This window comes from Poromitra crassiceps, assembly GCF_964638095.1.
Source record: "Poromitra crassiceps genome assembly, chromosome: 3".
NCBI classification, from domain to species: domain Eukaryota; kingdom Metazoa; phylum Chordata; class Actinopteri; order Beryciformes; family Melamphaidae; genus Poromitra; species Poromitra crassiceps.
Genome location: NC_139625.1, coordinates 40,309,792 through 40,322,581, shown reverse-complemented (window position 1 = coordinate 40,322,581; position 12,790 = coordinate 40,309,792). Strand labels below are relative to the sequence as shown.

The window sequence follows — 12,790 nt, the reverse complement described above, 5'->3', positions numbered from 1 at the left end:
CGGGCGCCCCCTGTGTGGCCCGCGATGGAATTGCATTTTATTTGTATTTGTATTTTTTTTACTACAGTGCGCCTGAACGCAACATGCAAGATACCCGCTGAATAAGTGTCCAAATGTTCATGTCATTCTGGCCAATAGTCCACTTCTGTTATAACATTTCAGTCTGGAATATGGAATAGGCCAGGGGCACTCAATTAAAATTCAAAGAGGTCCAGTTAGAGAAAATGTCCTCAAGCAAAGGTCCCGAACATTGTAACGTAGCTTGCGTTATGATTCAGTGCCATTGAACTCAATGATTGAAGTAGCCTAATGGTACAATGTCTGTATGTAGTCAACAACTGACTGTTGAATCAAAATAAACATCAACAATGCTTATTTACAGTTTTCATATTTAACTGGATTAATTACCGTATACATAACTAGCCTACTGTAATAAATAAATGTTCTTTTCTCATTTCAAGTAAAATAATGCATTTAAAAATAACATACAACAGAGTGCTTTGGAAAAGTGTGCATCTTAAAATGAGAAAGATAAATAAGTTTCCCCTTTTCTTCACTCCATTTCACATTTAACACTCTCAGCCAACAAACAACCTTTTCTCTTGAGAGAAGTGAGCTCCCTGTCTATGTGTCTATCTGTCTGTCTGTCTGTCGATCGATCAATGCAATTGCAATGCAAACCTCGCATGCCGTTGGGCAGTGAGTGTGCCCTGGTGTGTGTATGTGTGTTTGCTCATGTGTGGCGCTTCCATAGACAGGTCAGGATCGCACCGCACTTCACACGAGACATACTGGTTTTGAACTGCCCGTAAGAACAATGAATGGACATGTAAGAGTGGTTTCTTTTGAGCACACCATGTAAAATTACTTTTATCTCTCACCTCCCCTCCGTCCGTGTGTCACACTCTCGCAGCACCACTGAAGCAACAGAGAGAAACAATTTGCTTATTTGATTGGCTGAGTAGCATCACGTGTGATGATTTACAGCGCATGCATTGGTCTGTGAGCTTCCTGGCAGATAAACCAGTAGTACCGTAAAGACTATAAAGCATGTGCTGGTTAAAATAGAAACGCTCCGTGAAAATGTAACTGTTATCAATGATTTGTAGGTTATAAGGCTCGGTCCGGATAGGACGCCGTCTCGGTCCGGATGCGGACCGGAGTACGGACTTTGAGGATCGCCGGAATAGGCTATCTTTCAATAATTTTTTATGACTAAAAGGCTAAAAGTAATCTCATGTGTAAGAAATTACTGTTCTACAGTCATTTCTTGCAGCCCTGGGGCAAAATGCGGCCCTGGCATTTTGCCCATGTGTGCTCAGGGCCGGACTCAAAGAAAAACAAAACGACACCCCAAAAACTCAATAAAAGGCAGAATTATGTTAATAAATCTCATCTGCTACAGCCATTGGATTTCTATCACTATTATATCAGGAGAAATTACCAATCACAACGGGAGAGAGGGTTAAAAATAGGGAGACTTCCGCGAAAATCAGTGTTAGCAGTGTGTGGCCCTTCGCTTACTTGATGTAAGTCAGTATGGCCTTCAGGAAAAAAATGTTGCCCACCCCTGATCTAGACGCCCCCCCCCCCCCCCCCCCCCCTCTGATCATCTTTTTCTCTGATCACCTAATTGTTGGAATTGGCCTGTAAGATGTTTATAAATTTGAAGAGGCCCAGTAACTCAGCCCACAGAACAGCAGGAGCAGCATTGGTCAGATATCCATGTTTGGATGACCGCTTGGCAGCTGAGGTGGCCTCTCGGTAGAGGATTCCTCAGAGCAGTTCATATTGTGAACCAGATGTCAACTGCCGCATGCAGTTCTTGTGGAATGCCGCATGTTATGGATCCATTTTATTAATCGCACCATTTTGTGTGAAATTCAGAAGCCAGGATCCTCGGTATAGAGCACTTTCACATGCTACACTTGCACTATAACTCACAGCGTGGGTGTGCCGATAGAGCGTCAAGCCAAAAGACGGAGGCCTCTTGTTTCCCTTTGATGATTCATCTGAGAGCCTTCGCCACCTGGAGCAGGAGAGTGTTTTGCTGTGCGCTCACCTACGCCATCCAAACTTCAAATCCTTTCATTTTCAATTGTAATTTGCCTTCATAGCCTGCTTGGCAGCTGTGGAGCCCAGTTTGAAGTCAGATGAGATGAAGCTTACTGGGAAGTGAGAAGGGACCTAGACTAGTACTTACCTCTCACATGCGGTACCATTTAGTTTGACCCCGACAGCCGTGGGACAGCTTGCCAAGTTTTTTTTTTGGCTACTCTATTTATGTTGTTTTCCTTGACTTTCAGAAGAATACTGCAGTAATTGTAGCGGCAGATACCAAACCGAGGGGAGCAGATGCTCAGGGTTCTTTTATTGGCTGGAGGAAGACTTCCTGTTATTGTGAAGCATGCTGTTATCAATGGCCGTAGAAGCAAGCAATCGCATTATTTATGTCACCTCACCAGGATGTTGCCAGTGACGAGACCTTAGTTCTGTGGCCTTCACCCAGATCTTGGCAGGATCCTCCAGGACACATCAACCTCTAGGCGCTGCTTGCTGTTTGTCTCTTGACACATGTTTGTGATGCTGCTGCCCGGTCTCCCTTCCTAACAAGCTCCACAGCCTCATGTAGTACTGGTAACCTCCAGCAGTAAAACAGTAGGCATCAGTATCTCTTGTATAAACGCTCATCTCTTACCCCAGGCCTACCACTGTAGGGATTGTAGGATAGACTGGAAAAACTGTATGCTGATGCCTTCATTTATAGAACAGGTAGTTCCAGCCTAGCAATCTGATTGGTCAACGTGATTTATTAAATAAAAGGGAATTGGTTGCTATGCTAATGTCTGATAACCAGGGAGCTAGTTATTCTTATCTTTCCTATGTAGAATCCCAGTGAAGAACTCCATATCTGGTAATATGTTCTAGTTCTTTCTCTTGCTTATATTATGTAATCTTAACAATAGATCAGTTTCAATTAACATCTTTGTCTTGGCTAACGGGACCATGTCAGTGTGTCAAGCATAGTGTCAAGTGTCAAACCAAATCCTTGTCAAAAGTGTTTTTTATTCAAGAGCATTCTCATACAGAAAATGTTCATGTGTTATAGGAAAGCTCAGTTGTTACAAATGTTAACATTAATCACATTGGACAAAAAATAAGTTATTATTCAAAATAAAGGCATATGTCCAACACTGGACACAAAGTATAGAATTCCCACCCCACCCCACAGCTGCTTAGGGTAGTATCCAACTAAATGCATAAACTATCATTCATCTATCTCACTAAGAAAGCTAGTAAAAGGGAATTCTGTTCAAAAACCGTATCCTTTCTAAGTGCAAGGTGTCTGTTCGCTAAACCAAAGTTTGAATTATTATTATTATTATTATTATTATTATTATTATTATTATTATTATTATTATTATTATTATTATATTGACATTACATTGCATCATTTGGCAGATGCTTTTGTCCAAAGCGACTTACAATAACACATTTTTGTCAGCAATAGAGCAATCAACTATGCAACACAGTCTATGACAGCTACAACTTCTGAAGAAATAGTGGTAAAGTTTAGTTTAGTTTTTTTTTTTTTTGAGAAAAATGTTAGTTCAAGAAGGGGCCAGGTGGAGCCTGAAAAGGTGTGTTTTAAGTTTTTGCCGAAAGATTGGCAGTGAAGCGGCCGTCCTGACCATAGGGGGGAGCTCATTCCACCATTGCGGTGCCATTATTTTTGTTGCCCTGATAAGACCATCGGACAGAAAGCTTTGTTGGGCTCTCCGCAGTATCCCAATATGATTAGAATTGGGTCAGGTTCCAATTGAGACTGGAGCACTTCAAAGAGAACCCTAGAAACTTCTGGCCAGAAAGTGTGTAGTCTAGGTGTAGGAAAAAGAGCATGACTGGTGTCAAACCAGATCCAAATACTGTAATGGTTAAACCTAGGAGCCGGCTTAGGTATAATCACAAAGGAGCCATACATATGAGGCATGAATGCAAATGCATGTGTGGGTCTCACCCGTTAAGTCTTGGCTTTGTGCTGTGCTTTTGTTTGCTGATCTAACTTTCTCCTGCCCACCCATTGCCGTCTGCTGAGGTCACAGCTAAGAAGGGCTTGGTGCTCTCTGTGGGCTTGTGAGCGTCGTTGGCCTTAGAGCGTATAGCATCAGGACCGCAACACAACGCTTACCTCACCACTGGGCCCTGATGGGATTACCACCCACCCACTGTTTCCTTATGATATAATGGGAGCCTCAGTGGGACAGTCAGTCATTGTGAGGAAGAGGCAATTGTTAAATCCTTGGCATTTGACTATAAACTTGGCAGGCTGTGTGGAGAAGACTGATCAGCGCCCTGTTCACCATCCAGAAGTGAATACCAACTGCTGGAGTCAGACGTTTACCTCGCCTCCATTTGAGACATCACTGTTGTGTTAAGTCATCATAAGATATGGATAGATTATGTCTAATAGTCTGCTGGGTTTAGGCTGCAGATAAACCAATAAAGTATGGGTTATGCCCAAATGCTCATGTCAGTGATGTTTCTCCTCCAGGAGGACATGCGACGCATGTCGGTGCTGACAGGCCAGGGCTACAGCCCAGAACCATGGCACCTGGAGCAGATGATTGACATCGACACCAGAATCCGCCTTCTCCTTCCCGCTGAAGAATTTCTCTCGTTGCAAAGCTCCTACACCAACCTCAGCGTGTCTCAGGTATGTTCCCAACTGCCCTACTGTCTCCGTTCTAATGGCCCTGGGTTCAGTGCCATTAACTGGTCCAGACAGCATCCACGGCAGCTCTGAGTCATTAAGCCTCATTAGGAGATCAGCGCAGTAGGGCGTTGAGCGTCTTGTAAAATCTTTTGTTATTGACCCTCAGGGATTCATCATAGCCCTCTTTGGAAATGGGGGAAATAGTATTGTGCGAGGTTCTGCTCTAAGCTTAAGCTTGACTCATTGTTTCCATAAGAAAAGCTATACTATAAAGCTTCGTGTGCATCGTTTGCCTCCAGTAAACTTTACAATGTATAAATATTTGCTAAAGCAGTGGTTCTCAAAGTGAGATGAGGTGGTTCTAACAAAAAGGGGAATCATTTATTTTCACTATAATTCCATCCATTCTATAAGTAACCCAATGACAGAATGTATTACTATTTTGGTCATGGGTTACAGTTACATACACTTTCTGTAATAAAACATCTAAAAGCAAATATCTCATCAGATGGGGGACCTGGGACAAAATCTTATCAAATGGGGGTCCGTGGTCTAATTTGTGTCTGTTTAGGAGTCTTGACGTGAAAAAGTTTGAGAACCACTGTAGCTGAAGCATCATTATGCTTTCGTTATTATAAGGATTATGTTGGTAGTGAAATTTCCAGGCAGGCAATTTCCAGGTCAGTGACAAAGGTAAGTGTTATATGATATATGCATATTATAGTTATTCTATAATAACATTTTGTATATCTAATTTAAACAGTAGCTCTAATTCACAATATTTAGTCTGCTCCCGGAGCTGTATGTATATTATTATTAACTTTCAAATAACCTACCGCTGATGCTTGCCTTTTCAAATAAATAGTCCCAGTTTACAATGTATTGCTGGTATTGGCCACTGATCAGTACAGCGCATCACCACGTGTGAAAATGTACGTTAATACCTCACCAGTAAGGAGAAGCCACTTAACAGATATTTATAACTGTGATATTTTTCCAGGCCCCGGTTTGGTCCTGCTCCTAGACGTGAGCTCACCCAGTTATCTCAGGACCTTATCACACGAGACTTTCAACGCCAGATGTCATGCTCATCATTTGTATAGACTGTCAGCGGGAAAAGTTGTTTTTAAAGTCATAAAAACTTTACATTGAAATCCTGTGAATCTAGGGGCCCATTTACTACTATCACTTTTGGACGTGGACAAGGAAAAAGCCTGTGGTGCTTGAATCCCAGTCTTGGAATTGGCCCGATGTCGCAATATCCTGATTATTTAGGGAGGCAAAGTTTTCCTGAAAGATTTGGCCTTATTCTTTTTCTTTCCCACCACAGATTTACCCACCTATTCAAATTATATGAGTCTAGGAAAGTGTGAATATCAGGGAGTCAAGCTGGTAATTTGAAGGATTCTGGTTTAAATGATAATGGATCAGTAGGGAAACTAGATAAACGAAGTGAATGAGTCTTATTCACCACGCCCACTTTTTCTCTCTTCCGCGTTCGACGCAACGTATTTGTTCTTCCGGTTCAGCGCTAGCCTAGGTAAACCCAGCCCCCACGTGACCTGCTCTCTCGGTTCCCAGTCACTATCTACTACATAGTGACTGAGAACAGGTCTGAGAGCAGGTCACGTGGGGGATGGGTTTACCCAGGCTAGTTCAGCGCTAGTTGGCGGCCATTTTCAAAATAAAACATCAGCATGAATGAAGTTTGGCAACAATCAGAAGCTACACTGCGGCCAACTTCAGTTACATGTTCATAACGTTACTGCTGCGAGGAGCCGATGGCTGTACCCGGTCGGCATTTAATGTTAGTTACAAAAGCACGTCGACAGTGTTTTCTCACTGCCAGTAGCCTACAGTAGTGTTTGACAGATAGCTAGTCCAGCCGGTGTCAGCACAGTCAGCGCTCCCGGTCCTCGCTGCTCGTTAAAGATTTCCAATAGGCATTGTTCTGATAAACTGGTCACATATATGTTACGTTCTCACCCGACAAATATTAAAACTTAATTTTTTTTTATTTTTTTAAAGCTTGAAAACAGCTTTTTGGCAAGTCTAAATGACTGCGGTAGGCGTACTCTACTTCCGTGTTTAAAACCGGAAAGACGATTACGAAATGACGTCATGCAGAAGCGTCCTTGTATGGGCAAAGAATAAGGTGATATTGTTTATTGGCCAGTAGTACCAAACTGTTGTAGTAGGGGGCAGCTGCAGATGTGTTCATTTGTGTAACCCCCCCTCCACTAGCATCTGCTTCTCTTACTGTAAATAAACAGTGTTTTTAGTGATCCTGCCTGGTTAAAAAGAGTTTTAGGTGAGGTCAATCTGTTCTCCATTAGTGACCAATGCAGGCGATTCATTTTCAAATATAAATTAAACAATGTAACACCAAACGGTTGTCTCTCAAGTTTGAATTAAAAAAAATGAAGAAGAAAAAAAAGAAATCTTGGAGCCTGGAGAGTGGAGCTGTAGGTCATTGTTGCACGCAGTGTGTGAAATAAAATGTGGAAATTCTGTCGACACCGCACCTGTAGGGTTTAAAAAATAACCATGTACCCCCCCCCCCCCCCACACACACACACACACACCTTAATCACGTTTTACTATTGTGGCCTACATTAAAGGCAGACTACACTCACGAGATAAATCAGTTTCAGAGCCTGTCATTCATTCCACCGGAGTGGCGGTAAATCCAAAGGTGGTCGTAAAAGTAAATATGCTTTTGTTTTGCGGTCGCCTTTCTTCTCGGCAGTTGCTTGCACCAGTCAGATTTCCTAATTGAAACCGTTTGGACAGTAGTTGAGGAGGAGGAGGAGTTGTGCGCCTGTTCATACCAGCACAAGCTCCAAAGTACACAGAACACACCATCATATCTCAATTTCAACACCTCTGAATGTGTTTTGTTTCCGTGTTATTAAAACATGGCACAGATTTTCCAGTTTGCTATTGGAATTGCCTCCTGGATTTAGCCCTATCAGATTGATGATGTGTCACGTTTTACACGGGAGAGGGAACTTTTTTTTTTAATCAAATTTTTATTACACATTTTTCAAACTCAACACTAAAGAAGAAAACTACAAAAACCACATACATGTACAGGAAAAAACACATATATATACACATACAGATACATTCAAACATACAGACATATCCCCCTCCCCACAGGACCCCCTCACCCACAAACCCACAGAGCAGGGATGCACGACAATATCACACGATGGTGCATCCTAGTGTCCTCTAGAGAGAGAGTGGCGTCAGTGGAACGTTATTTCGAATCGCACATAGGTTACGCAAAAACCACGCCCTGTGCCCACCTAAGCAGCAGTCAAGCGCTGGGATTGGCCAGGAGCAAGTCTTTTGTCTTCTTTTGACAGCTGGAATCTCCCACACCACAAACACTGCAAGGCACACAGCCCAGCGATTTCATGAACCATCTGAATTGCTCTTGATAGCGGACATTGAAATTAATTATTAGTGTATTAACGCTAATGAAAACGTAACACACAAGCTTTTCAAACAAACATTTCCCACACACCACAAACACTGTGCCCAGCCCAGCGATTTTATTAACCAAATTGCTCTTGATAGCGGACATTGAAAATAAATTACTATAATAACGCCAATGAAAACACAAGCTTTTAACACACAATCGATTCAAAGCTTCAATAACAGAGCTCAGCTGACAGTTTAACCTGCAAATGAAAAATATAAAAAATATAAAATTAAAAACACAATAGGCTACAGCACATAGGCCTAGCTCCCCCCCCCAATCTACAACAACATGCAATAATATAAAATCATAGATAAAAAGTTGAATCATACACAATAAATAAAACCAAAAGTAAAGGGTTAGCCTTCCCAATGGCCAGCAGCATCTGTTATTCTGGCCTCATAATAAGCACTGAGGCGGGTGGTCAGAAAGTCAATAACATTAAAATACATTGTATGCTTTGGTGCGATGTAGGATTTTGTCTTTCAATATCCTCATTGCAGCCTCGCTGCAGCCTCGCTTGGTGTTGTTGCTTCTCACAGGAATGGTGTCCCTATAACAGAGAGCCCAACGTGAGCGCCTGGCCAATCCCGGCGCTTGACTGCTGCGTAGGCGGGCACAGGGCATCGTTTTTGCGTAACCTATGTGCGATATAATATAATATAATATAATAACGCGTCAGTGGACGACCAAAATGCGTGACTCATTAGCCAATGAACAGCCAGGAAGGGGTCTCGCGCTACTTTTGAATGCTAAAATAAAGCTGATATGTACAATTTGATTAAAAAAAACACTTTTAAAGTAGAACACAAACTGTCCATTTTGCTGCAACTCAACAATGCTGCTTAATCCAGGACCTTATTTCCTGGAACTCTTGAGAGTAAAAAACTGGTTCATTGGAGTGAATGGAGATGTCACGACTCTTCTATATACACGGCTCTGGTGCATCCCTACCCCCAAGTAAAGAAAATAGAAATGCAACCTAGCTATCATGGTGATGTCAATGGCCCCTACGTAGGGCTTCAATAAATGCAGTCCATGCCGTAATGTTTTCTACTTTAGCGCAGTGCATACGGGCCACCGACATCTCCATGTCCACAGCTAAAGATGCCCATCGCTCAAAAGGCAAAGTGTGAGGAGCTTTCCATCTCTGAGCTCCAATTTGTTTTTGCGGTAGTAAGGCCTACTGTAGCAACAACCAACACCACTGCCTCAAGGTTAAATTCAACCCAGTAAAATCATTCAACAACAAGACAACAGGAGAACAAGGAATGGTGACTTCCCAGTAGCCTGGGTAAACCCATCCCCCACGTGACCTGCTCTCAGACCTGTTCTCAGTCACCTAGTGACTGGGAACTGAGAGAGCAGGTCACGTGGGGGCTGGGTTTACCTAGGCTAACTTCCCAGCACTACCGACATTTTTCCTGGCAACTTCTCTCCAAAATAAAGAAATGGACGAGCATTCCCAGACCATGTGTATAAAAGAACTCAGGGTTGCCATGGGGCATAATGCACAGTTAGGGTTTTGAGATAGTCTCATCTGAATAAGTCTATACTGTACAGTATAGACTATGAACATAGTTATAATGAATCATTTGATGATTGGGGTTCCTGGAAGATAGTAGGATGATATGAATCCACACCATATCCCAATTGATTATACTAGATGAGATGGAAAGATATTGGCCCCTATTCTCCCACAGGCCTTCGGAGCTAAAACGGGCCTTCGGCGCTAAAAACGTGCCTTGCGCCTGTCTCGGGAAGATATCAACATGGCTTTAGGCTGGGTTCACACCGGCGACCCAAGCCTTGCCTATGCCTTGCCTTTACCCACGCTTTTAAATAGGCGTCCGTTTTAGTCAACGAGGCTGTGTGCACCGGCCGCCTGAGCGTGAACCCTGCGTGTACCCACGCCTTGCCTGTGCCTTGCCGATTTTATCGTTTAGGCGTGAGTTCTATTTTCAAGCCGACAAGGCGCGTGCAGGCAGGCTTCTTCTGTCAAGCCATGAAAGAAAAACGCGACGATATCTGTGGGAAATGGCAAAGTCAACTGAATTTCAAAATAAAATGGAGTTACTACAACAGTGTTGAGCAGAGAGAGAGAGAGAGAGAGAGAGAGAGAGAGAGATTGACGGGTGGCTATCACGTGGGGCTTTCTCCCTGTCTGCAAACAAATCTTCATGAGAGAGAATAGCGACCGAAGAAGCAAGATGGACAATGTTGTTGTGCCAGCACATATTCTTGCAAGATCACCTCTCTAAAATGTCCGACTATAGTCAGACCTGGTTATACATATCCAGCATCAATAGAACATTAAATATATCCGATTTATTTTACCTATGATAATTCGGGACCACACATGAAAAAATACAGTCGGGAGAGAGGAGAGGCGCTTGTGACTCGGCTCCAGGTTCAGCGTGCAAAGGCATGCGGTGTGATCGCAAAAGCGTGTAATAGGTTCACGCCCAGCTCAAGGTCTGCAGGCGTAGGCGTGGGTTGAGGCAAGGCAAGGCGTAGGTTCTCTGTGTGAAATAAGCGTTAGGCTGGTAAATGCGCTTTACGCTGAATGGGCGTGGCGCACTCCCTGAATGGGCGAGAATGGGCGTTTCGGCCTTAAATGCCGGCCTAATGATATCTTCCCACCTGGCGTAAATTTAGCGCTTTGCGCTTTTGAAAACCAGGCCTATTCAGTGCGCCAGTTGAGCGGGGCGCTCCTCTGCCTCTCCCCTGTCACTCTTCTCTGTCTCTCTCTGAAACCAGGCCTATTCAGTGCGCCAGTTGCGAGGAGCGCTCTTCTGCCTCTCCTCTGTCACCCTTCTCTGTCTCTCTCTGACTCCCTCGCTCAGACAGACACAACACACGTCCCATAGGAAAAAGAAGTTGTAAGTTCACTGCCTGTGAGATGTCCCAGCATGCATTGTGCTACTCCATTTCGCTACTAAATAGCAACCAAATGAGCCGAAATAGATATAAAGGTAGATCTAAATAATGTGTAATGGTAACACAACCTGCAATTGTACATTTCAATATTGGACCAAATAAAACATCGAAATGAAAACACCACCCTATGTGAAACATATATGTCATCCTGGGCCTATATATATCCCTCGTCGATTTAACGTGATTTAGATAAGTGACAGCGTAACGCGCTTCTACTGTCATGTCCTACTGTGATGTCCGCTCCAATAAATTGGCTCTACTTCACATTTTAGTTTTACAATAAAAACACATTTATGCAATGACTTTACATAATGTAGGGTATATTTATGTGCATCATCCTACCTGCAGCAGGGGAGAGAAAACGATATCTTTCTGGACAAACTTTCACCAATCTAATTAATCTCATCATATAGGGATAGGCTATATTTTTCTAGCTGATGCATTTAGAACATTCTTTTCACTTTGATCTTGCTATAGTGTAGCGTATTTACATGCTTGCAGTATTTAAACTGCAGTTAGATTGGTTTGAGAAGCATAATAATATGGAATAATAGCCTATATATGGAGACAGACAGACGGGATGAAGGAAGGGGGGGGAAGCAGAGCACTTGGCTTTGTCTGGTTTTACCGGATTTCTCCTGGAATTGGAGCTTAAAAGGCAAGCTTGTGACTCTTTACTGCACTTCACCAATGAGCTGATGGTGCATAATTTTACGCTTAAAAGGCGTGGTTATAATGGTTGAGGCCGCATGTAGCGCCGACACCAAGATATCGAGTGCGCTGGTCCACACCCACTAATCTGCGCTGCGCCAGGCCTTAAACGCAGTTTCTACGCCGATTGCAACGATAGGGCCCCTTGACTCCACTCCAGCGGACTGGAGACCGCTGGACTTGCAATGGTCTTTCTGCAGCCTTGGTGATTAATGTATGAAGAGTAGAAACCAAACCCCTAGTGGTCTTGGATGTACACATTTTGTGGATGTGATGGCTTTTTAATTCTTCACCCCAAGGAACATGGTATGCACACAAAACACTACAGAGTTGCAAATAGAAAAAGAACGAGGTGCCAGGAAGATTATGACACTGAAGGTCCTGAAATGCCCGAAACCTATTACCTGCTGTGATATCAGAGAGAATATTGATGCCCTTTTTCCTCCACGGAGGGAAAGAAATGGGGCAACCACCCACACGAAGAGAAAAATTATTAAACAAGGGTAAATGATCATGGAATTTGAGCGATATGTTGGCATGGGATTCAACAGATCTACATGTGGCAATAAGGTGAGAGATTATAGGGCCATAGCTGGATCTACAGGTTTTGAGGGGAATGTTAACTGCCAACTATCTCCTCCTCCAATGAACGCCACGCCACCTGTGCTTCTGGGTTAAACCAGTTATGAAGAGCATGGAGTGTATAAGACCAAAAATAAAATTTAAAATTAGGGAGGCCAAGGCCACCTGTGATTTTTTTGTTTTTGTAAGATTGACATTTTGAAATGCATCCGTTTCTTATTCCAGATAGATTTTGTGATCAGTTTATGCAATTTATCCCAGTGAACAGCAGGGGGGGGGATACAGGTAACAAGGAACTGAAAAAATGAATGCAAGACAGGATTTTCATCTTTATAATGGAAGCTCGAGCTTGAAAT

General features: G+C 43.1%; 1 protein-coding gene across 2 annotated transcripts in view; it reads left to right on the top strand.

Annotated features, from left to right (window-relative positions):
* The window catches only part of fsip1 (fibrous sheath interacting protein 1), a 41,295-nt gene that overhangs the window by 2,676 nt on the left and 25,829 nt on the right, over positions 1 to 12,790 (top strand). For both annotated transcript variants that reach the window (XM_083632561.1, XM_083632560.1), the window contains exon 8: positions 4,553 to 4,714. In XM_083632561.1, the coding sequence (XP_083488687.1) occupies positions 4,553 to 4,714 (162 nt within the window). The remainder of the gene's footprint in view (positions 1 to 4,552; positions 4,715 to 12,790) is intronic.